Source organism: Manis pentadactyla, chromosome 15, assembly GCF_030020395.1.
Source record: "Manis pentadactyla isolate mManPen7 chromosome 15, mManPen7.hap1, whole genome shotgun sequence".
Classification (NCBI taxonomy): Eukaryota; Metazoa; Chordata; class Mammalia; order Pholidota; family Manidae; genus Manis; species Manis pentadactyla.
Window position 1 is genome coordinate 83,134,688 of NC_080033.1, and position 20,971 is coordinate 83,155,658.

The window sequence follows — 20,971 nt, forward strand, 5'->3', positions numbered from 1 at the left end:
AACATGTGGTATATATACACAGTGGAATATTACTGAGTCATAAATAAAAAGGAAATCTTGCCATTTGCGACATGGACAGACCTAGAAGGCATTGTGCTGAGTAAAATAAGCCAGATGGAAAAAGACAAATACCATAAGGTTCCAGTTATATGTGGAATCTGAAAAACGAAACAAACAAAACAGAAATAGACTCATAGACACAAAGAATGGAAGGTTGGTTACCCTGGGTGGGGTGATGGGTGAAAAGGTGAAGGGGATAAAGAGGTATCAACTTTAGATTATAAAACAGTGTAGTCACAGGAATGGAAGTACAGCCTGGGGATGGTACAACACTGATATCTTTGTATGCTGGCAGATGGTGGCCACACTCGCCATGGCGACCATTTAGTAACATGTATAACTGATGAGTCACTAAGTTAACTGGACAAAAAAACCCAGTAGAAACCTCTCTCCCCCACCCCTGGTCCTTCTCCCAAAGGCCACTAGCCCCAGCCACCTGCCGGTCCCTAAGGGAGGGTCCTGCTGGGGGATGCCTTCCTGGGAGCTGCCGGGTGTGGGCAGGCCCAGGGGGGAGTGGTGCCCACCCATCTTTGTGCCCCCACAGCGGCGCTGCCCTGAATGTGGGACAGGGGTTGCCCTCCAGCGAAGGGCTGGCTGCCTCTCCTAGCCCTGGTCTAGGATGTCCACAGGACACACAGTCCCCCCTTTGCCCTCCTTGGGAGCAGGGACACGGCGCAGGAGGCCCCAGGCCTGCCTCTCCTCTATGTGGGGCACACAGAGTTCCTACTTCTGCCAAAGCCCCTGCTCACCCCAGGTCCTCTGTGAGCTCTGAGGTGGGAAAGCCCCTGCCGAGCCCCAGCACGGGTATTTGAACCCCTCACGAACTAGGGGCTGCCCCTGCTCAAAATCCAGTGACTGTGGCTCAGGCTGGAGTGCAGGGTCCCACAGCGGGACTGCGCCCCACTCTGCGCTCCCCCCGGCCTCAGAACTTTGAAACCAGTTGGTGGAGGCCTGCCCCCGACCAGGCCGGGACCCCAGGCAGAACTTCCCCTGATTTCGAAAGCTCCTGTAGCTGTGCCAGAGGACATTCCGATCTGATATGGCTTTTGCTGCTCATGTAGCTGGGAATGTGGGGGGGCCACACCCCCTGCCCATTACACATGTGGAGACCAGGGGTCCCAGCCTCTGAGCCAGGCTAGGGCCGACCCACTCCTAGATGGGGAGCGAGCACACCCCACCCCTGGACCCAGGTCACTGTGCACCCCAGGGAAGCAGGGTGTTGGACGGAGACTGAGAGAAACCATGTGTGGGGGAACCCTGGGTCCTCAGGTGACAGGCTGACAGCTGCCTGAGGCTGTGGGCTCGGTGGGAGGGGCGCAGACGCCCCCACGAGCCCCACGCTGATTTCCTCCTCATCTCGTCACTCCACCCTCCCACCAATGCCAACACCCTGCCCGAGGTAGCCCCCATGCACTGTCCGGGGGACCCCCGACTGCCTGTTGCCCAGCACAGGCCCCACCTAGGCCCAGCTGTGGGACCACAAGTGCGCGCAGGCCCCACAACGTGGCCTGTGGTCTGCAGAGCGACAGCCAGCTGCCATGTGTGAGGCATTAACACTCCCTCAGCGCATCGCTAAGGGCCCTGGGGGAGTGTTTTTAAGAGGTGGCTTTTTTTGTGAGAGGGAAGCTGGTTGGAGAGTTCAGGGGAGGGATGGAAAGTGAGAGAAACGGAGACAACCCTGCAGGCCTCCAGACGAGGCGGGACTGGCCTCCTGCTCAGGGCGTCTTGGGCTCCCCGACTCCTCTCACCGCTGGAAAGCCCCCTAATGGGGAGCGCCCACTAGTGCACCCATAGGTGGGCACCACTGTATGCCCAGTGAGGCCACCGAGCTTGACCTGGGGCAGACAGACAAGTTCATCAGTACTAGGCAGGTGAGCACACGGTGGGCCTGGCTGGCTGGGTTCAGGGCTTCTCAGGTGGTGGGTGGAGGGCAAGATGAAAAGAGGGCATCAGCGCCGTGCAGAGGGGGCAGAGGGTCTCCTCTGGGGTGGAGAGGGTGGGGACGGGGCCTCAGCAGAGTCTCTGGGGGTCCCTGGGGGATGACTCCTGATGTCGTGTGCGGGCAGGCCACGGGGCCCAGAGCGGTGGCCCAGCTGGCAGGGCCGTGCAGTCATCCAGGGGAGAGTGGGGGGCCCGGGTGGACAGAGGTGTTGCCCATGAGGACCCTGGGGAGCAAGCCTTCTGGAGGGCAGAGGGCAGGGTGGTGGCCTCACGCTGGGTGTAACAGTGGAGGGTCCTGAGGCCTCAGGGGCCTGGGAGGACAGCTGCGGGCACCTGTGGGCCCTGCGCCTTCCTGAGACGCAGTGCCATGCCTGGCTCCCTCCTCCCCCACCCTCCCAGTGACCCCCCTGCCTGCTGGCTATTGGGGGGGTCTCAGGGGCTGAGGGCAGAGCTACGGGCACCGAGGTGGGCCCTGAGGACCAGGTGGGCACAATGACACAGGAACAAGGTCCCCACCCTGTGCTGAGTGTGCCTGTGATGGGGTGTGTACGCTTGTGCTTTGTGTACATGGGCAGACACACTTGGATGGGTGTGCATGTAGTCATGTCTATGTGCTTATGTTTGTGTATCTCTAGGCACACATCTGGGTGTCTGAGTGTATGGCCCTCATATGTGAAAAGCACTCATGTGTGCTTCTGAGCATGTACGCTTGTCTGCACAGGCAGGTGTGGGATGTGTGCAAGTATTCTCTTTTGTGAGGTTTGTGTGCATGTATGTGTAAGTGTGTGGGCCATGGGTAGGTGTGCCTACATGTGTCTACTTGTGCAGATGGGGCAACATCTAGACATGCATGTGGATGGAGTCCGCCATGGTGGTGCGGATGGGGAATGGGCGCACTTGCGTGCATATGAGCTGTGTGTGCGTCTGTGTGACCATGCACACGTATGTGGGGTATGTCAGCCTGTCTTTCCTGTGTGCATGTGGGGGGTGTTTCTGCATATGCTCCTGTGGCCCAGGTAGACGTGTGGTTAACTGTGTGCATATCTCACACACCATAGCATGTGTGTTTGTGAAGGACGCTGGGTGTTGCCTTTTGGAGCTCCATGCTGCTGTGGACAGTCTCCAGGCTAGGTCTCCAGTGCCCCTCACCTGCTGTTGGCCCAGCCTACATGAGCTTGAGTGCAGCTGAAGTCCTGGTGGGAGGGGCCTCTTTGCACCCGAGGTCACAATGCAGTTTTGGTAGAATAAACCTTGGTGAACTGTAGCTGAAAATTTATTCCCTGGGGCTTCCATGATGGGACCTGAGGATTCCAGGCCTGCTGGTGACCCTCTGGCCTGCGTGTCATCAGATTTTTAAGAAGGTTCTGTCATCCAGCTGGGCCTTAGCTGTTCCCTGGACAGGGAGAGCAATTTGCTTTGACTCTTCACAGCTGCCTCTCTGCAGCTCTGGTAGAGATTTAACAGCACTGTTTAGTTTTTGTGTATTTTCACTGTGCTCCATTTGTTTATGGCAAATGATGCTAATTTTCTAACTAATACTATTCTCCTTATTTAAATAAAAAGGATACAATTTAAGGCAAACTATTAAGTGGCTCCTCTGAGAGCAGAGCTTGAGGCAAGGGTTGAGTGCAGAGAGCATCTTTGGGAAGTGACTACAGGGCTGGGAATAAAGAAAGTCTGAGAAGGGCATCATTGAGTGATCGGAGGACATCCTCCCAGGGACCAGCTGGGAAAAGCGTTTGTCCATCGGCTTACATCCTCTTGGTGGAGGACCCCCCCACAAACCTGTGGGAGGCTCCCGGCATCTGTGTGAGACCGAGATGTGAGTCAGCCACAAGAAGTTTCTTTACTGAAAGGAAACAACTGTGAGGCGCAGAGAAGGCAATGGTCCCGGAAGGAGCTCCCGGAGGCGGCAGGGGAGCTGCCTCACACTCCCTGAGGCCAGGGCCACCCGCCCCATACCTCAGTTCTCTGTTGCTGCAGAGTCAGCAGCAGGCTCACAGTGATCGTCAGTTACCACTCGTGTTTCCTTTGGGCTGGGAAACCCTCACCAGGGTCCGGTGGGGCCAGCTGGTCTTTGGCCCACAGCATGAGCACCTCCACTGGGAGGCCCAGAGATGGGGCTGGGCTCCCCTGCGGGCCGTGTCGGGCTGTCTGCTAGGGCAGAGCCAGGCTGCAGCCGAGAGCAGCTCCGACCACTTCCCAGAGGGGCGCTCGGGGAGGCCGAGTCAGGAAGGAGCATGGCAGCCCCATGCCCGCTGCCCGCTAGGAGGCACTCCCCAGGCTACTGAACCCTCCCTGAAAGGGGAGCCTGTGGGATGCAGCCATCTGGGAAATGCCCTCTGCCATAGCCAGGAGTCAGAGCCCAAGGCAGTCTGGTTCCAAAGTGTGCCACGGGGCTGCGCCATGCACCAGCAGCCAGAGCAAGTGGAGGAGAGCTCCCAGCAGGGCTACAGCTGCCGCACGACAAGGTGAGAAGGTCGGACGGGCACGGGCACTTCCCACCCTGCCCATCAGGTGAGGAATCCAGGACACCCCCAACGCAGGGGCAGCTCCCACCAGCAGTTCCTGGGAATGAGGTGTCACACAGGAAGAGTGGCCGTGAAACAGAGAACGAGCCCCACTGGGAATATTTAGGGAGTAGAAACCAGACGGGCTCAGCTCAAACACTGCAGGCGAGATGCTGGGAGTCAGAAAGATGGACGAAATGGGGCTTTGTGGGAGCTGGAGGCAGAGTTCACGGCCACTGCCCACTCAGGAACGCATGAGCCTGGGGGCCACAGCCAGATGAAGGACAGCAGGGTCCCTGGGAAATATTTCTTATGGGTTCAGAGTTGCTATTAAAAGTGCTCATGTTGAGGTCGGGCACTGAGCCCCCACCCCTTGCTCCCTTGGCCTGCTGCTTGACCATTAAACGTGAGCTGGTGGAGGCCACCCGCTGCTCCAAGGAAGCCTGAGGACGCAGCAGAGGATGGGAAAAGTGAGTCCGGAGGGAAGAGAATATCGTCCGGTAAACAGGACAGCAAATCCTCTAACTGGTATCAGACAATACCAGTTCTATGCCAAGACAGGGTGCCGGGGGCAATCACTACGGAAAACATGAGAAACCACTCCTGGGAGATTAAATATATAATTCCTGACGGAAAACATCAAATAAACATACTGGAAGTAAAAATTTAGGAAACCTAGCACACAGAATAAACACATAGAAAACCTAAAGAGAAAGACCTGGGAGACAAAAAGGATGAAGCCAGGCGGGTCCGGCATCTGATTAAGAGCAGGCGCCGGGAAGAGCGGACAGAGCAGGCGGGCGGGGGCCCGGAACACAGCCCTGGACCGAAGGCAGGGAGACACTTCTGCCCGCGAACCTGAACGCTGAGCCCCCTGAGCGGAACGCAGAGCCTCAGACTGAGGCCCGTCGCAGAGAGACGGCAGCCCTGAGCACAGGGGCGGCTCCGAGGGGTCACGCGGGAATCCTCAGGGAAGTGCTTTATGACCCTCAAGTGCGTGTCCGGGGCAGTGGGGTCGGTTATGAGGGCAGAACGGAGACATGAGTGGACACTCAGGGACTCAGAGTTTATTTCCCTCACACCCGCTGCGGGGAGGGAGCCGAGGTCCAGCTCTGAGGAAATGGAACACACAGCAGACGGAGGACACCGGAGAGGAGGCTGTAGGGTCTGAGCCGCGTGAGGCACGAGGCTCAGGCTTGGAAGGCTGTGGAAAATGTGACCACAGTCCCGGCGGAAGGGACTTGCAGTGGGCAGGTTCCAGGGCTGCTGACGGCGGCCGGGTGCACGGGTCTGGACGAAGCACTCCCCGTGGGGCTGCCCGACACCTTCAGTTTCCAGAGATGCTGAGGCTGAGGCCCGGCAGCCTCTCACACGCAGGCTGGCCCCAAGCCCACTCAGCCCTACCGCCTCACCACCCCACAGAGAATGGGACTGGTTGGGGGGTCTCCACACAGGGCTGCTTCTGGCGTGGACCGTAGGCTGCTTGCTGTCCGGGCCTGGGAACTCGACTGTGCGGACAAGGGTGCGCCAGGCCCCCATGTGGCGTGCCGCCTGGTCTTGGCTCTCTCCTCGAGGACCCTCAAGTAGCACCTGAGGAAGCGGGCCCCCAGCCGGCCCTGGGAACACCGTCCTCTGTCAGCTTGCCGGCCCCCCTGCACCCAAGTTAGGGAAAATGTGAGTGTCGGGGTGAGACCAGTGCCTGGAGGACCGTGTGGAGCTGGGCTCCTTTTCCAAAGAGAAGTCAGGATACACGCCCTATCTTTACTTGAACATTTTTATTTTGTTTGTCATGGACTTTTTTTTTTTTGCAGATTTTTGCTTAAGATAGTGCGTTAAAAATTATCTCAGTGAGGTTTTGGTGAACCCCCCACCTTGAAATTAGCACCTGAGGGAGGGCACCCCACCCAGCCCTGCGCTGCCTGAAGGTCAAGGGTAGGACTGTGAGCCCACAGGAGAGCTCAGGGGAGCAGAAGACCCGTCAGGGGACCAAGGCCAGCGGGCGGTTCCAACGGGGGGGCTGTGGGGGGACCATGGGGCATGATGGAGACCCTCAGGAAGCCGGGAAGGGTATATCTGCCACCCTGCACTCCGGGCTGAGGGCTCTTCTTTTGGGCTTGCAAACTAATTCTTTACAAATTATTACGAAGTATTACAAAGGAATGGGCAGAGGATTTAAAATATTTTGAACAACTAAAGCAAATGAATTCTGAATTTGGAAATGGAGAGGTCAAATCAAGTGTCAGGTGGGTTTCAAAAGACAAATGTGTGGACTTGTCTTGGGAGGACAAGGGGCCACAGTGGGAGGCACGCACTTAAAACAGGGCATCAGGCCAGCGTGCTGGAGGCTGCCGAGGGCGTCCAGGGGCATTCCCGCGGGCTAGCATGCTGCCTGCCCGGGAAACGTCAAGGAAGTACTGCAGACAAGTGAGAAGTGCATCAGAATAAACTTCTCAAGACAGGAAAAATAAAGAGAAACAATCTAGGAAAACAGGCAGTGACGTCATTGAATGAATGCTGGGCTCTGTGTGTCGAAAGGGAAGCACAGATTCGCGACAACCCTTAGAAATACGAGGGGAAATGCCAGCAAAGCAGAGATACACAGAAGGACACTAGCTGTGAAGCCGGGGACTTGGAGTGACCTGAGACAAGCCCAGAGCAGGGCCCCGTGGTACCGTCACCCTGCCCTAAACGATCAGACAAAGATGCTCCGGTGAGCTTAAGAAATAAATCACAATTACATGCTCTGTCAAGAAAACACAACACTGAAACAAAAAGGATAGAAACAAGTTGAAAATAAACAGAATAGCATGGGCTGGGCGGATGCTGTAAGCAGAGCAGGGCACTACCAGGAGCAGTCCTGGAGGAACTGGCCCTCCTGGAAACGCGTGTCCTCCATCTGCGGTTGTGCAACTGGCGAGGCAGGCCAAGGGTGCGTGGAGGGCAGTGCAGGAGGGCAGGGTGCACAGTGGCACATGTCTCCCCGGTGTAGACCCCTGCCTCCAGCCAGGTGGGCGGCCTGGTGTGGACGTGCCATGTCCAGGCCGGCCTGGGACCAATCCCAGTCCACCAGGGGGCCTCTTGTGCACAGATGAGGTCTTACCCAATGGCCTGGCATCAAGGACACCCCTGCAGGGTTGGGGACTCCTGGCCAAGGGACATGGGGCTGGGAGAAAAGTCCTCGGTGGGGTCTGGGTGCAGAGGCCCGGGCCCCAGGACTCAGCTAATAGTGGCAGGCCAGGGGCTGGGACTTAGGCTGGAGGAAGGGACTGGGCTAGTCCCTGATGGGGGTGAGGGTGCAGGGAGGACACCTACCTGTGAACGGGGTTCCACGGGCAGTTTTGCAGCTGGTCTGACGCTCTCCAGGGGCAGAGGTGTCAGAGGGCCCACCTGTCCCAGCAAGACCATTCAGCTGCCCCTCCAGGACCTGCCCAGCTCGCCCACCCCTCTTCCTGCCTCCTTCCCAGCGGGCCTGGCCCAGGTCTGGTCCTGTCTGGCTGCTCGCTGGAGCCCTGGAAGCTGACCCAGCCCTGGGATCAGAATCCACTGGTCCTGGTACCTGGTCAGTTCTTGGAAACTCTCAGGAGACTTGTGTTCAGCAAAGCTGGCAAAGAGCCCAGCTCTAAGGAAGCATGGCACTCAGGCTCCTGCCCCAAACCCCAAAGTCCAACCTGCTCCATCAGAAGCCTGCAGGGTGTGTGTCACTGTGATGCGAAGGGGCTGCAGGCCAGGAACCAGGGCTGCAGGTGGGTGAAAGGAAAGGAGTGACACACAGCAGCAATTCACTGGAGAATTCCACTTTATTAGGGAAAGGTGCTGGGTTATATAGGAAGGGGCATGGAGTGATTGTGGTGTTACTTCTGTGTGGCTGGTGGCTATTGGCTAGGTGCTGGGATTAGGGGGGCGAGGGGTGATTGGGCTTCAGGTGGGGCCGGCGGGAACCAAGGACCCGGAAGAGAAGCAGGAGGTTTGCCATCTTATGGGTGGGGGCCCTTCATTCCCCCCTTTCTCCTCTATGGGGTTGTGGACGTTGCTTTCTCTCTGACTGCTTCCTGCTGAACAGGGGCGGAGAAGGGAGTGAGGGCTTGAGGACTGGGAGGAAAGGGTTGATAGGACTCCCCACAGTAAGGACGAGTAGATGTGGATTTCCTTAGGTTGGAAATCAATGAAGGTTCCCTGTAACCATAGGTCGAGGACTTGTTGATTCCAATGGTGCCAAGAGGATACGGGTGCCAGAAGCCAGGCGTCTGCAGCCATTGTTTCCAGGAACAGTTTCCAGCGGAGAGAGGGGTCCACCTCAGCGTGTGGTGGGGAGGTCACATGAGGGTGAGGGATCTTCTGTGGCTAAAAGCTGGTAGTTCCTGAGTAAAAGCTGGTTGAAAGTTTGATTAGAGATTTTACCAACTTGAGATTTGATAAACTTTACAAGGCAAGAAGAGACAGGCGAGGAGAATGATTATTATAGGGCCTGCAATGGGCCACAGCCGGGTGAGGAAGGGGTTTGTTAGTATTGAAGAGAATGGGTTGGAGGAGTGACACTGTGGGTACCGGGAGTTACCCATGTAGTGAATGGCGCAAGACCAGTAGGGACATCCCCGTAGGTGTCTGGCCATCGCCTGCAATAGGCTTGTTTTTGGTCATAGAGGAAGCAGAGGGAGGGAGAATAAAGGCAGCTGCTAGTGAGCACTTCGGTGGAGGGAGGAAAGTGGAGGTGTAAAGGCTCGGAGCAGCCTTTCAGAGGGCAGTCTGATGTGGCAGTGAGGGCAGTACCTTTTGTTTGATGCTGTGTGTAAGTCTGTCTGACTTTGAATCGCCATACAAAGGAGGCTGGGGTGGGGGGGAAGACAATAGGAATGAGGAAAAAAAGCAAGAGAACGAGGGGGCAGTAAAGGAGGAAAAAGTCATGATTCGGGTATGGATGGCAAAGGGGGTGAACAGGATTTTGGAGGAAAGAGGACAGTAAGGTCAGGAGTCTGGAGGGAGGGAGAGTCTGTAAACTTTTGTAGGTTAAGAGATCCTTTAGGTGATGTGGGGACAGAATGGTAAGGGGCTTCCATAAGGGCTCGACAGAGCTTAATGAAGGAGTGTCGGGGTGAGGAGGATAATGGTTCTTCAGGGGGGCCCTTGCTGAGGTCGTATAGGGGTCTTGCCAACAGGGAGAAGTTAGGGATCCACGCTCTAAAATACCCAGCCAGGCCTAGAAAGGAAAGGATTTGTCTTGGTTTTGGGAATGGGCAGGTCAGAGAGGAGCCGTTTTCTGTAAAAAATCTTGGGAGGAGGGGTCCAGAGGGATAGAAAAAAATGCGTCCTTGAGATCTAGGACTGAGAAGTGGGAGGCCGAGGCAGGGATCTGCAATAAAAGGGTGTATGGATTTGGGACTAAGGGATGGATAGGGACGACGGCCATGTTGATGAGGCGAAGATCTTGGACTAGGCGGAAAGATCCGTTGGTTTTTTTAACAGCTAATATGGGGGTATTAAACGGGGAGTGAGTGGGTCTGAGGTAATTTTTGTTTAAAAGATCTTGAATGATGGGTTGGAGGCCTATGAGGGCTGAAGTGGTTAGGGGGTATTGGGCCTGACAGATATACTGAGAGGGGTCACGTAATTTGATAGAGGCAGGAGGACATAGAGCCACGGAGGGGCTTGTAATGTCCCAAACTTTGGGATTTGCAGGGTGTATGAGGGCGGAACTGGAGCTTCATTGGGTAGAGGGGGGTCGTCGGCTATGAGGGCCATCAGAAAGGGGGTACTGGGGGCTGTGGGAGTGGATATAGTTATGGAAACATGGAGGAGAGAAAGGATGTCTCATCCTAGTAAAGGGATGGGACACTGGGGCATAACCAGGAAGGAGTGGGAGAAAGGTATGGGATTGTCCTGGATTGTGCATAAAAGGGGGGGGGTTTTAATGGGAAAATCTGTTTACCTCCTACCCCGACTATAGGAGTAATGGCAGGCGTGGTAGGGCCCCGGTATTCTCGCAAGACTGAGAAGGTGGCTCCTGTATCTAGGAGGAAGGAGATGGGGCGACCGTCTACTATTAAAGTAACCCTGGGCTCCTGTTTGGTGATGGAAATGGTCGGGCGAGAAGCCCCCGGGCCCCGTCAATCTTCTGCCAGCCCCACTACGGAGGGCTTAGGATGGGGGTTGTTCGTCCAGCCTCCCCTTTGGGTGGCTGGGCAATCAGAACCCCAGTGGCCCTTTTTGTGGCATCTGGGGCATGGGGTGGTAGGAGATCTGGGGGAGGGGCACGCCCTTGACCAATGTCCCTCTTGTCCACACTTGAAACAAGCTCCTGGGGGGGGCTTGTTTGTAGAGGGGCGCCCAGGTTGTGGTTTTATTAGCTGGGCCAACATTTGGGAATTGGCCTGATCAGCCTTTTGTTTACGGCGTTCTTTCTCCTCCTCCCGGTTATGGAAGACTTTAAAGGCCCCTGTTAGGATCTCAGTCTGTGGGTAGCGGGGCCCTGTTCTAACTTTTTGAGTTTAGCTTTAATGTCGGGGTAGCTTTGAGCCAGGAAGTATGTCATAAGGACATGTCTCCCGTCAGGCGTTTCTGGGTCCAGGCTGGTAACTTTAATGGGGCTTGAGGGAGTCTGTCTAAGAACTCGGAGGGTGTCTCCTCACTCCTTTGAATTATGTCTTGGAGCTTTTGAAAATTGACTATTTACGAGCTGCCTTTTCAGACCCGCTATTAAGCAGCAGGTGAAGGTATCTCGAGAGCGGAGACCCAGGGCGGTGGGGGACTGGAGGGTTCTGGCTCAGTCTGTGGGGGAGAAACAGGTGATGGGGGCAAAGACGGAGGAGGCTCCTGGGACTTAGAGGGGGGCTGAAGGGCTCAGGCTTGATCTGCAGGGGGGTGAGGTGGGGGAGGACATGGTGGGGGAGGAAGGGGGAGGGGCTGTTGTAGGAGAGGAGGGGGAGGGGAGTGGGCGGGGGGCCTCTGCGGGGGAGACGGCTTGCAGGCCGGGAGAACCTGGGGGGCGGGGGGAGGAGGTGGAAAGCTTCGGTGTAGGGAATCTCCTTCCATTTTTTCAGGCACTGGCAGTAGTTAAAGAGATCGCGAGTGATGTCAGGATCAAGAGCTCCCCCTGCGGGCCGTTGGTTGTTATTGTCTAGGGGGCATGTCGGCCAATCTTGGGAGCAGTATTTACGGAGAAGTTTTGGTTTTATATCAGGCGTCAGGGAGAGGGGGGCTAGATGCTTGAGCAGGCATTCAAGAGGTGAGCTTCCAGGGAGGGACGAGGGGGCTCCCGTGGCCAAAGGACAGAGAAGGAGACAAACAGGGGAAGACGAACGGAGACCCTCGGACTGGGAGCAGACGGCAAGGAGACAAAGGGCGTCCCCGATGGTCCCTGGGGGTCTGCGGAAACTCGTATACGAGTCGGTTTCTTAGGAAGTGTGGGTCGTCACCCCGACTCCTCTAAGAAGGCAGAGTGCCGGGGTCACGAGGAACCTGGTACTAGGAGTTTTCGGCGGAAGGAACAAAAGGAGGAAGAGGGGGGAAGGGAGCGTTCTCATCCGCAAAGGAGTCGCCTCGTGTATGGCTGTTGGAGGGGGACCTGGGGGTCCGCTGCAGCCGTGAAGGCCTGAGACGGGGAGAGCTCCCCCCTCGTCCCCGAGTGTCAGGGCCTTGCTGGACGATCACGGTCAATGGCGCTGCGATAGCTCGGGGAAGAGCGGCCCGCTCCGGGGGAAAACTTACGCAAAGGCCAGAGAGGAGTGGTGAGTGTGAGGAGCCGGCGCCGGAAAAGAGGACGAGGGCAAGCTGCTGCTGGTGTTGGGGGGAGACAGGGCCCAGTTGGGGTGTCCCGTCTCCCGGGTTTCGGCACCAATGAAAGGAAAGGAGCGACACACAGCAGCAATTCACCGGAGAATTCCGCTTTATTAGGGAAGGTGCTGGGTTATATAGGAAGGGGCATGGGGTGATTGTGGTGTTACTTCTACGGGGCTGGTGGCTATTGGCTGGGTGCTGGGATTAGGGGGGCGAGGGGTGATTGGGCTTCAGGTGGCGCCGGCGGGAACCAAGGACCCGGAAGAGAAGCAGGAGGTTCGCCATCTTATGGGGGGGGGCCCTTCAGTGGGGCACCCCCTTGGGGTTGCACTCCATCTTCTCTGGTGAGCGCTGCAAAACCTTCTACAGGCAGAAGAGGTACGTTGCGGGAGCGTGCTGCTGGGGGCTTTACTTCTGCTGGCAGATCTCAGACAGGCCCCAGATCCTGGGGCAGTGAAGGCAGGGGAGCTACCGGCACTGGCCACCCACCCACCCTGGGCCACCCCTCTGAGCCTGTCACCCTTTCATCTGGCCTCTGGGCCCTCTCTGGGGTCAGCAGCCTCTTACTATGCCTCTGCTCAGCCCGACAGCAACACCCAGACCGCGGGTCTAGCACCTTCTGTACCCACCCTCCCTGGGAATGCTGGTTACTGATTGAACACCGGGAGCCTTAAATGGGACACTCCTGGCAGTGATCACCTGGACCAAAGGCTTCTACTCTCTCTCCTGCCACACAGAGCCGCGCCCCCCGGCTCACGCTTCCTCGTGCACACAGCCGGCCAGGCCAGCAGACACGCAGAAGCAGGGCCCTGGGCCTGTCATGTGGCGCAGCTGGTGGCTCTGGCCCCTAGTGGCCGTCTGCACTTCAGACCAGTTCCAGGATGAGGCTGCGAGAATCATGAGGGGCACACCTGTCATTGATGGGTAAGTGGCCCCTGGGCAGGGCTGGGGCGGGCTGGGCGGGGGAGCTTGGCGCAAGGCTGGGCTCCTTTGACCTGAGACTGGCACTGGCCCATCTCTGCTGGACTAGTTCCCTCGTGGGATCTGTTAGGGCCCCCAAAGGCTTCAGCTGCCAAGGGCCTGTGGGGAGCAGGACAGGAAGGAAGCAGGTGGCAAGGTGGGCCCTTGGCAGCTCCCAGGACGCCCCTCGGCCTGGCCCCATCTGCCTCTCAGGTCCCAGGCTGGGTCCTGGGCGTGGGACGTTGGGGCCTGGCCAGGGTCATGTCTCTTACTAACTCGGTGGCCAAAGGGAGCCTCCTTCCTCCCCTAGAGCTGCAGGTGAGGGGGGCATCTGCACAGGCCCCCAGGAGGCCCCTCTCCCGGCCCTTCTGACCTGCTCCCTGAGGCCCTTCCTCACACCCCTCCCTGCCGCATGTCCATTTCAGGGTGGCCCCTCGGGTGTGAGGTCCCCAGGTCACCTGTGTGCTATATGCACGGCTTGACCTCACCGTGGTGCCCAGTGGCATTGCACCTCAATGCCCTGACAAGTCTGCACCTACAGCTCCCACAGCCCCCTGGTGACCGGACCCTGGTGACACCTGGTCTCCTCTGATGTCCCAGACAGCCTGGGCGGCCCGGCCCCTCCAGTTCATCCTCACCCCTCCTCCACCCGTGCTGGGTCTCCCGTCCTGCGAGCCTCTCACCGCCCCTCTCCCACCAGTCAGGCCTGGTCTCAGCCGCAGCCAAGACGGACCCCTGGGATTCCTGTCCTCCCAGCCCAGAACCCTCCACCCACCAGGGCTCCCTCTGAGCTCAGGGTCCGAGCCTGAGTCCTCCCAGTGGCCCCCAGGGACCACCAGCCTTGCTGCCCCATCCTCCTCGGTGCCCCCAGAAGGCCTCGCGCTGTCCCTACTCTGCCCCATGTCCACTCGGCTGCCTCAGCTCCTCCAGGGCTTTGCTCAGGGCCCCTTAGCAGCCAGGCCTTCCCTGACTCCTGGGAAAACACCACAGGCACGCGGCCCAGCCCTCCCCCTCCGCCTCCCCCTTTCTTTCCTGCCCCAGCCTCAGGCACACCAGCTCAGAACAGATGCTTGGTTCCCCGCCTGCCAGCCCAGAGTGGCACCTGGCCCACTCAGGCGCTCAGCATTAGGGGGCACCCATGTGTGTCTGGCACATGGTAAGTGCTCAATAAATGCTACAATCATTACTAATTGGCAGATGCCTCTAGGCTTTATTGGACAAAACTTCTGTGAGAAAAGCAGAGAAAATGGGCTGTCCTGTTACACAGAAACATCAGGGACCGAGGCAGCCCTACAGGAGGAGGAGGAAGGGGCTGTCAGCACTCTGTGGGCATCCCTCCCTCCCCTCCTGCCCGGCCTGTGGCCCCGGCTTCCCTCTCTGCTCTGAGCAGCGCCTACTTCCAAGGGTCCCCATGGGGCTGGGGCTCCTACACACACTCAGTGGGGAGCAAGGCTTGGTGAGGCCCCCCGAGGCGGCTACCCAAGGGCAGGCAGAAGATGCCAGTGGTTGAACCAGTGGAACTGTTCCTGCACTCCAGGAGACTGGGCACAGAGAGGCGGGGCCGAGTTCAAGTGCCGGGGCTGCCCAGGGGCTCACGTGAGGGCGAGGAGGCTCAGGGGTCTCAGGGAGCTGGGAGCTGGGCATCTGAGGGTGTCCAAGGGTCTCGAAAGCTACAGCCAGGCTGACAGAACCCAAACCAGTAAGAATGGGCAGTTGGTATTAGTCACGCTTGCTGCTAAGAGAGGGGGTCCTGGCACCATGCCCACAGGGCCGGGGACTCGGTTGTGGACACCATGCCCAGGATCACCTCATGGCTTAAAGTAGCTGCACCAGCTCCAGATGTCGAGCCTGGAGGCCAGCCTGTGGGGATGAGAAAGGAACGAGGGAAGCGCAGCGGGGGAGCAGCAGCTGCCGGTCAGGGGCAGAATAGCCTTACGGCCACACCCGGCCACCTGGGGGCCGGAAGCATCATCACTCTAAACGGCCAAGAGCCATGCTAAGAAGTTGGCGGGGGTGGTGGTGGTGGTGGGGTGGTTCCGTTATCAAGGAAAAGGAGATTGGCTGAGGGGCGACCAGCAGTCTTTCTGCAACAACTGGCTGTCACTCAGCACATTCCAGAGCTCAGAATCCTTACCTCCCCGCTTCTGGGTAGGAAGGCGGGGTCCTCGAGCCACTGCTGAGGACCTGCCCAGGCCACACTGATAGGGAGGGTGGGTCTGGGAGGCTCCAGAGCACGGTGTTGACCTTAGGGTGGAAGCAACCTCTACCCCCACTTGGGACTCCAGTGAAGGGCGGAGAGCAGTGCCCCGCCCTCCAGGTGGGGCCAGACTCCCTAGACAAGCCGGGGCTTCCTCCCAGCCAAGGAGTAAAGTCCCTCAGGGCCCTGCCCAGCCACCCAGAGGGCACTCAGAGGCAGGGTAATGCGGCTGTGCGAGCTGGCCCACCCCTGTGCCCTGCTCTGCCAGGGAGGGCACAGGAGTCTCAGGAAGCACAGCTGGAGCGGGAGCTCCTCCCCACACGGCCAGCTAGCTTTGGAGAAGCTGAGCCCGGGGCAGGGACCTGGGCCCAGGGCCCCCAAATAATGGTAATATTAGTCTCAGCTTTGTTCTCCTAGGGCGCACGAGATGTGCCCAGGGTACAGATGGAGAAACCGAGGCAAGAGCCAGGCTTTGACATGGGATCTGCTTGGGGGTGAGGTCCCAGTGCTGGTCCTGTGGGGAGCGCTCTCGAAAGCTAGGGCAGCCCCTGCGGCCCTGTGGCTGCACCCCAGCTATAGAGCAGTAACCCTGAGATGGGGTCATGGTGAGGGAGAAGGCGGTGGGCCCTCAGGGCACCAGGATGAAGCCCCCTCCAGGCTTCCTCACAGTTCCGTCACCAGTTTAGGGGGCCAGCCACGGCACCCCTACATGTCCCCATGGTGCACTGGCTGGTTAAAGCGCATACTCCCCCTGGCCGGTCTGGGCTGGACCTGTTTCTCATCCTCCCAGGCACCATGCACTTCCACATCTGGAAATTAGGGGGGCGGGCTCCCCAGCAGTCTGTCCCTGGGTCAACCTCTGGCCTCCCTCTGAGCTCTGTTCAGGCAGCCCTGCCCCCACGGCGTGTTGCCCGCTTCCCCTCCTTCTCCCTCCCTGCTCCTCCCCGCCTGCCCGCCCAAGTGCTCACCCCACTGGTTCCTGGGGAAACCTCAGAGGGCCAGGATCCTTTGACACACACGCAAGGACATGCTCGGAGATGGTGGGGGCTGCCCCAGGGGTGGAGGCAGTAGAGGGCTGGGGGCCCCCCAAATACTGCACTGCTCCCCCAGGAGGACAGGGTGGGGAGCAAGTTGCCAGCTATGCCCCCCACTTCCCACCCATCCCTGCAGGGAAAGGGCTTCCTCTTTGGCCTGTGAAGCTGTCAGGGGTGCAGCAAGCTGGGCCCCACCCCCAGCCACCCTTAGGTCCCCAGCCTTGCTCAGAGGAGCCCTTTCAGCTTCTGGGTCTACTCCTGGGACAGCTGTGAGGCAAAGCAAGTGCCCACCTCCCCTCTTCCGCCGTGAAGACCCTTACAGGGGAGACCTATCCACCTTGGGCTCTTAGTTGTTACCTGGCCTGTTCCCTGGGGTGGGACACAGTTGAGAAGCTCCCCCAGGCTCAGGTGTGCCCAGGTAAGGGGCAGTCTGCCCCCTCTGTAGTCCTGAGCCTGTGAGAAGCGGAGGACAGCGTGCCAGGGAGGGGGCCGGGAGGCCCCAGGCCCACAGGTCCACCCTGAGAAGCCTCCATCCCTTCCTGGCCCTCTAGGCACAACGACCTGCCCTGGCAGCTGCTGACCATGTTCAACAACCAGCTTTGGGACGAGAGGGCCAACCTGACGAGCCTGTCCCGCACACACACCAACATCCCCAAGCTGAGGGCGGGCTTCGTGGGGGGCCAGGTACGCCCAGCCCAGCCCCACACTCAGCTGTACTGGGGCCATCTACTTCCTCCCTGCCTGCAGTCCCGGCGGAAGTGCAGCCGCCTGGTGGTGGTGCCTCCTGGGACCCTTGTGCCTCCAACAGCCACCCAGGCCACAGGGAGGCCTTCCAAGAGGAGGAAGCCAGATGCCCAGATGCATGTGGGGGGTGGGGCCTGGGGCCTCAGTTCTGACCCCTCCCTCGCGGCCCCCAGTTCTGGTCGGCCTACACACCCTGTGACACCCAGAACAAGGACGCTGTGAAGAGGACCCTGGAGCAGATCGACGTCATCCACCGCATGTGTCAGATGTACCCCGAGACCTTCGTGTGCGTCACCAGCAGCACAGGTGGGTCTGCGCACTGCCCCTGGCCTTGTCCCCGGCCTTGTCCCCGATGCCCAGGTGCCCACTGCTCTGCTGGGCTCTCCCCGCAGGCATCCGACAGGCCTTCCGGGAGGGGAGAGTGGCCAGTCTGGTGGGAGTGGAGGGCGGCCATTCCATAGACAGCAGCCTGGGTGTGCTGCGGGCACTCTACCACCTGGGCATGCGGTACCTGACCCTCACCCACAGCTGCAACACGCCCTGGTAAGTGGGAGGGTCACAGGATGGAGACCAGGCTAGCGTGCCCAGCTCTGGCACCTTCCTTTCCTCCCTGAAGCCCTGGACGTGGGTGGGCCAGCACGGCCACTCTGCCCCTTGAGCACCTGCCCTCTGCTCTCCCAGGGCTGACAACTGGCTGGTAGACACGGGAGACGACGAGGCCCAGAGCCAAGGCCTGTCACTCTTTGGGCAGGTGAGTGGAGGTGGGGTGGCAAGGACCACGGCCCCCCCTCAAAGGGCAAGTAAGTGACCCAGAACATGCCTCTTGTCTCTTGGAACCCATTTCCTCACCCATAGAGCCATGAGGGGTCGTCCCAGGGTGGGTGAGTATTCAACCGGAAGGCACCAGTCACTAGGGCACCGGCCTTCCTGCCATTGAACGGGGACCCTTACCCAAAGGCCCTCCCATACCTGGACCTCGCAGGAATTGCCAACCCATGCATGCCAGTCGTGACCCTCTGGGACTGGAGGCTCTGGCTCTCTGGGTCCCCTGAGCCCCATCTCCCCTCAGAGTGTGGTGAAGGAGATGAATCGGCTGGGCGTCATCATCGATTTGGCCCACGTGTCCGTGGCCACCATGAAGGCCACTCTGCAGCTGTCCAATGCCCCCGTCATCTTCAGTCACTCCTCGGCCCACAGGCTGTGCGGCCATGCGCGCAACGTGCCTGACGACGTGCTCCAGATGGTGGTGAGGGGCTATGGGCAAGGGTCACCCCACCCCGGTCCTCAGGGTGCCCTGCTGTGCCCCAAGTCCTCAGCTCTGCCCTGTTTCCCGGGTAGAACGAGACGGGCAGCTTGGTGATGGTGAACTTCTACAATGATTATGTTTCCTGCAAAAAGGAAGCCACCCTGTCCCAAGTAGCAGGTAGGCGGGCACGGATGGCCACAGCAGTCAAGCGGGGGAGGGCTTCTGGCAGGGCCCACACCTACTGTTCCCCGCAGACCACCTGGACCACATCAAGAAGGTGGCAGGAGTGGGAGCTGTAGGCTTTGGTGGAGACTTTGATGGTGTTTCAAGGTAAAGGGCAAGACCCATATCCTGCGGATGGACTGGAGGGTCACAACTCCCCCAGGAAGGTGTCATGAGGGCTGGAGAAGGGACCTGTGTCCTGAGGAGGTGCACGGCCTAGTACATCTCGCTCTGAAGGCCACTCACTGGGCCCCAGGGACTCAGGATGGGTTGGGCAAGTCCGTGGGATATGGGGAGGCAGCTCTCAGGCCCCCAGCTCCTGGGATGCAGGCCCGGTTCTCTGCCCTGGTTTCAGGCTCCCACTGGGGCTTGAGGATGTGTCCAAGTACCCAGACCTGGTCGCTGAGCTGCTCAGGAGGCGGTGGACGGAGGCAGAGGTCAGGGGCGCCCTGGCTGACAACTTACTGAGGGTCTTTGAGGCCGTGGAGCAGGTGAGGAGGGGCCCCTACGCTCACCCACTGCTCCCTGGCCCACAGCGAGCAGCAGCCTGACCTTGTCTGTCCCCAGGTGAGTGATCGCACCCAAACCCCTGGGGAGGACCTCATCCCACTGGACAAGCTGGAGGCTTCCTGCAGGACTGCGTACGGTTACTCAGAGGCCTCCGGCCTCCACCGCCAACCAGGGGCCCTGCTGGCCTCTCTCGCCCCCCTGCTCTTCAGTCTGCATCTGCTATGACTCCCTGGGGGCCAGAACCCCTCGGGCTCCTGCAGCTTGGAAGACCGACCCTCAGAGCGGCAGCGATCCCAGGAATGCACCACCTGTGTGCAAGGCCTGGGCTCCCCTCGGCCGGGGTGCCGTGGGCCCTCAATAAAGGCATTCGCCCCTTAAGCCCGAGAGTACACCGTCAGACCCCAGCCCTGGAGGGGGCTCCGGGGCATCCCAGTACAAATGTGAAAACACCTGGCTGGGTGTCCAGACACAGGCGTACCCAAGCCCCAGAAGGGCTCGAGGTCTGAACAAAGGCTTTGCACGGCCACCGAGTGTACACACAGTCCAGTCTCCCGCTGCCACCCACCCATGTGCACTTGTGTACACACACACACACACACACACACACACACACACACACACACACAGGCTGGTTTAGAGCAGGGTCTTCTCACACACTGAGAACATGGACCTTGCACAGGGGCAGAGCTTTGTCAGAGGGGCGGGGACTCAGCACCTCCCTCGGGTGTGTCTTGGGATGAATGATCTAGTGGGTGACAGACCCGGAGTGGGACCCCAACAACCGACTGTCCTTTCCAGGCCAGTCCCAGGCACACCCACTCCAGACAGGTGCCGTCTCTGCTGGAGGTGGGCTCAGCCTGACGCTGGCAGAACTCTGCTCAGGTGGCCCCCACAGTGCCTGCCCAGCTCCCCCAGGCCTCGCTGCCAGTGAGGGGCCTCTGCTTGAGCCAGAGACAGTCTGTGGCCATTCCCAGGCAGACCTAAAGTGACCAGAAGGGACATCTGTGTGCTGACCACTCAGGACTGATTTAATGTTAAATTAAGGGTTTCTGCCGAGCTGGCCAAACCCTGGCCAAGGCTGGTTTTCCCGGTGGAGATGGTGGGAAGGGCCCCTGTGGGCGGCCACGCCCTCACAGCTGGAAAGTATTTCCTCACAAGTAAGGTTCAGCACTTTTCCTGAAATCAACTTAACCGCGTAAAAGCACACGAGCCACAGCCTCAAGTGTGTCCCATGGATGTACCTGGTTCTGCAGGTTCTGCTGTCCCAGATCAAGCCCTCCTGCTAGTCCCCAACTGGCTCCACTGCACCCTCAGAAAGGCCTGTCCTGAGGAACAGCTGAGGGGGGTCTGGGGATCCTGGTGACCAGCTACACAGGCAGACACGAACACGGAGCCGTCCAGGGTGTGGGCCGACTCCCCAGGCGGCATCTGGGTGCTCAGCGACCTAAGGGAGCCGCCCCTCGCCCCTGGCAGGGCCACATCGGCATTCTGACCAGGGCGCACCCCAGGATCTAAACGCAGGCATGCCGGGGTGTAGGGGGGTAGGAGGAGACACCTGGAGGCTTGGGACCGGTCACCAGCAGGTGGGCAGGCCTAGGCCAAGGGGCAGGGACACACTCTGGCTGACACTGCAGGCTTGGTCCCGTTTCACACCCCAAACCAAATCAAGACCAGACAGGAGGGTGCAACTGAGAATGAGCACAGACAAGCGACCCTGACAGGACAGACACGCTGAGCGGGTGCCCTCTGCTTGGTCTGGGGCCCCTCACAGGCCGGG

At 59.3% G+C, this 20,971-nt stretch overlaps 2 protein-coding genes across 2 annotated transcripts; both read left to right on the top strand.

Moving 5' to 3' along the window:
- Positions 1 to 1,699: 1,699 nt before the first annotated feature.
- Positions 1,700 to 19,572, top strand: DPEP1 (dipeptidase 1). Its single transcript, XM_036924288.2, has 11 exons — positions 1,700 to 1,931; positions 13,019 to 13,205; positions 17,024 to 17,156; positions 17,390 to 17,522; positions 17,609 to 17,759; positions 17,898 to 17,967; positions 18,286 to 18,462; positions 18,555 to 18,639; positions 18,717 to 18,792; positions 19,040 to 19,175; positions 19,252 to 19,572. Exons 2-11 carry the CDS (start codon positions 13,102 to 13,104, stop codon positions 19,417 to 19,419), a joined length of 1,233 nt encoding a protein of 410 aa, XP_036780183.2. The 5' UTR covers positions 1,700 to 1,931; positions 13,019 to 13,101; the 3' UTR covers positions 19,420 to 19,572.
- On the top strand, positions 7,153 to 13,006 carry LOC130681030 (uncharacterized). The gene is made up of 3 exons (XM_057493057.1): positions 7,153 to 7,221; positions 7,976 to 8,254; positions 12,589 to 13,006. Exons 1-3 carry the CDS (start codon positions 7,214 to 7,216, stop codon positions 12,953 to 12,955), a joined length of 654 nt encoding a protein of 217 aa, XP_057349040.1. The 5' UTR covers positions 7,153 to 7,213; the 3' UTR covers positions 12,956 to 13,006.
- Positions 19,573 to 20,971: the final 1,399 nt, after the last annotated feature.

Coding starts and splice junctions, on each gene's coding strand:
- DPEP1 (XM_036924288.2), top strand. CDS start 13,102: ATGTGGCGCAGCTGGTGGCTCTGGCCCCTAGTGGCCGTCTGCACTTCA. Junction 18,463..18,554: donor ACGACGTGCTCCAGATGGTG/GTGAGGGGCTAT, acceptor TTTCCCGGGTAG/AACGAGACGGGCAGCTTGGT. Junction 19,176..19,251: donor TCTTTGAGGCCGTGGAGCAG/GTGAGGAGGGGC, acceptor GTCTGTCCCCAG/GTGAGTGATCGCACCCAAAC.
- LOC130681030 (XM_057493057.1), top strand. Junction 8,255..12,588: donor GCCAGGAACCAGGGCTGCAG/GTGGGTGAAAGG, acceptor GGGGCCCTTCAG/TGGGGCACCCCCTTGGGGTT.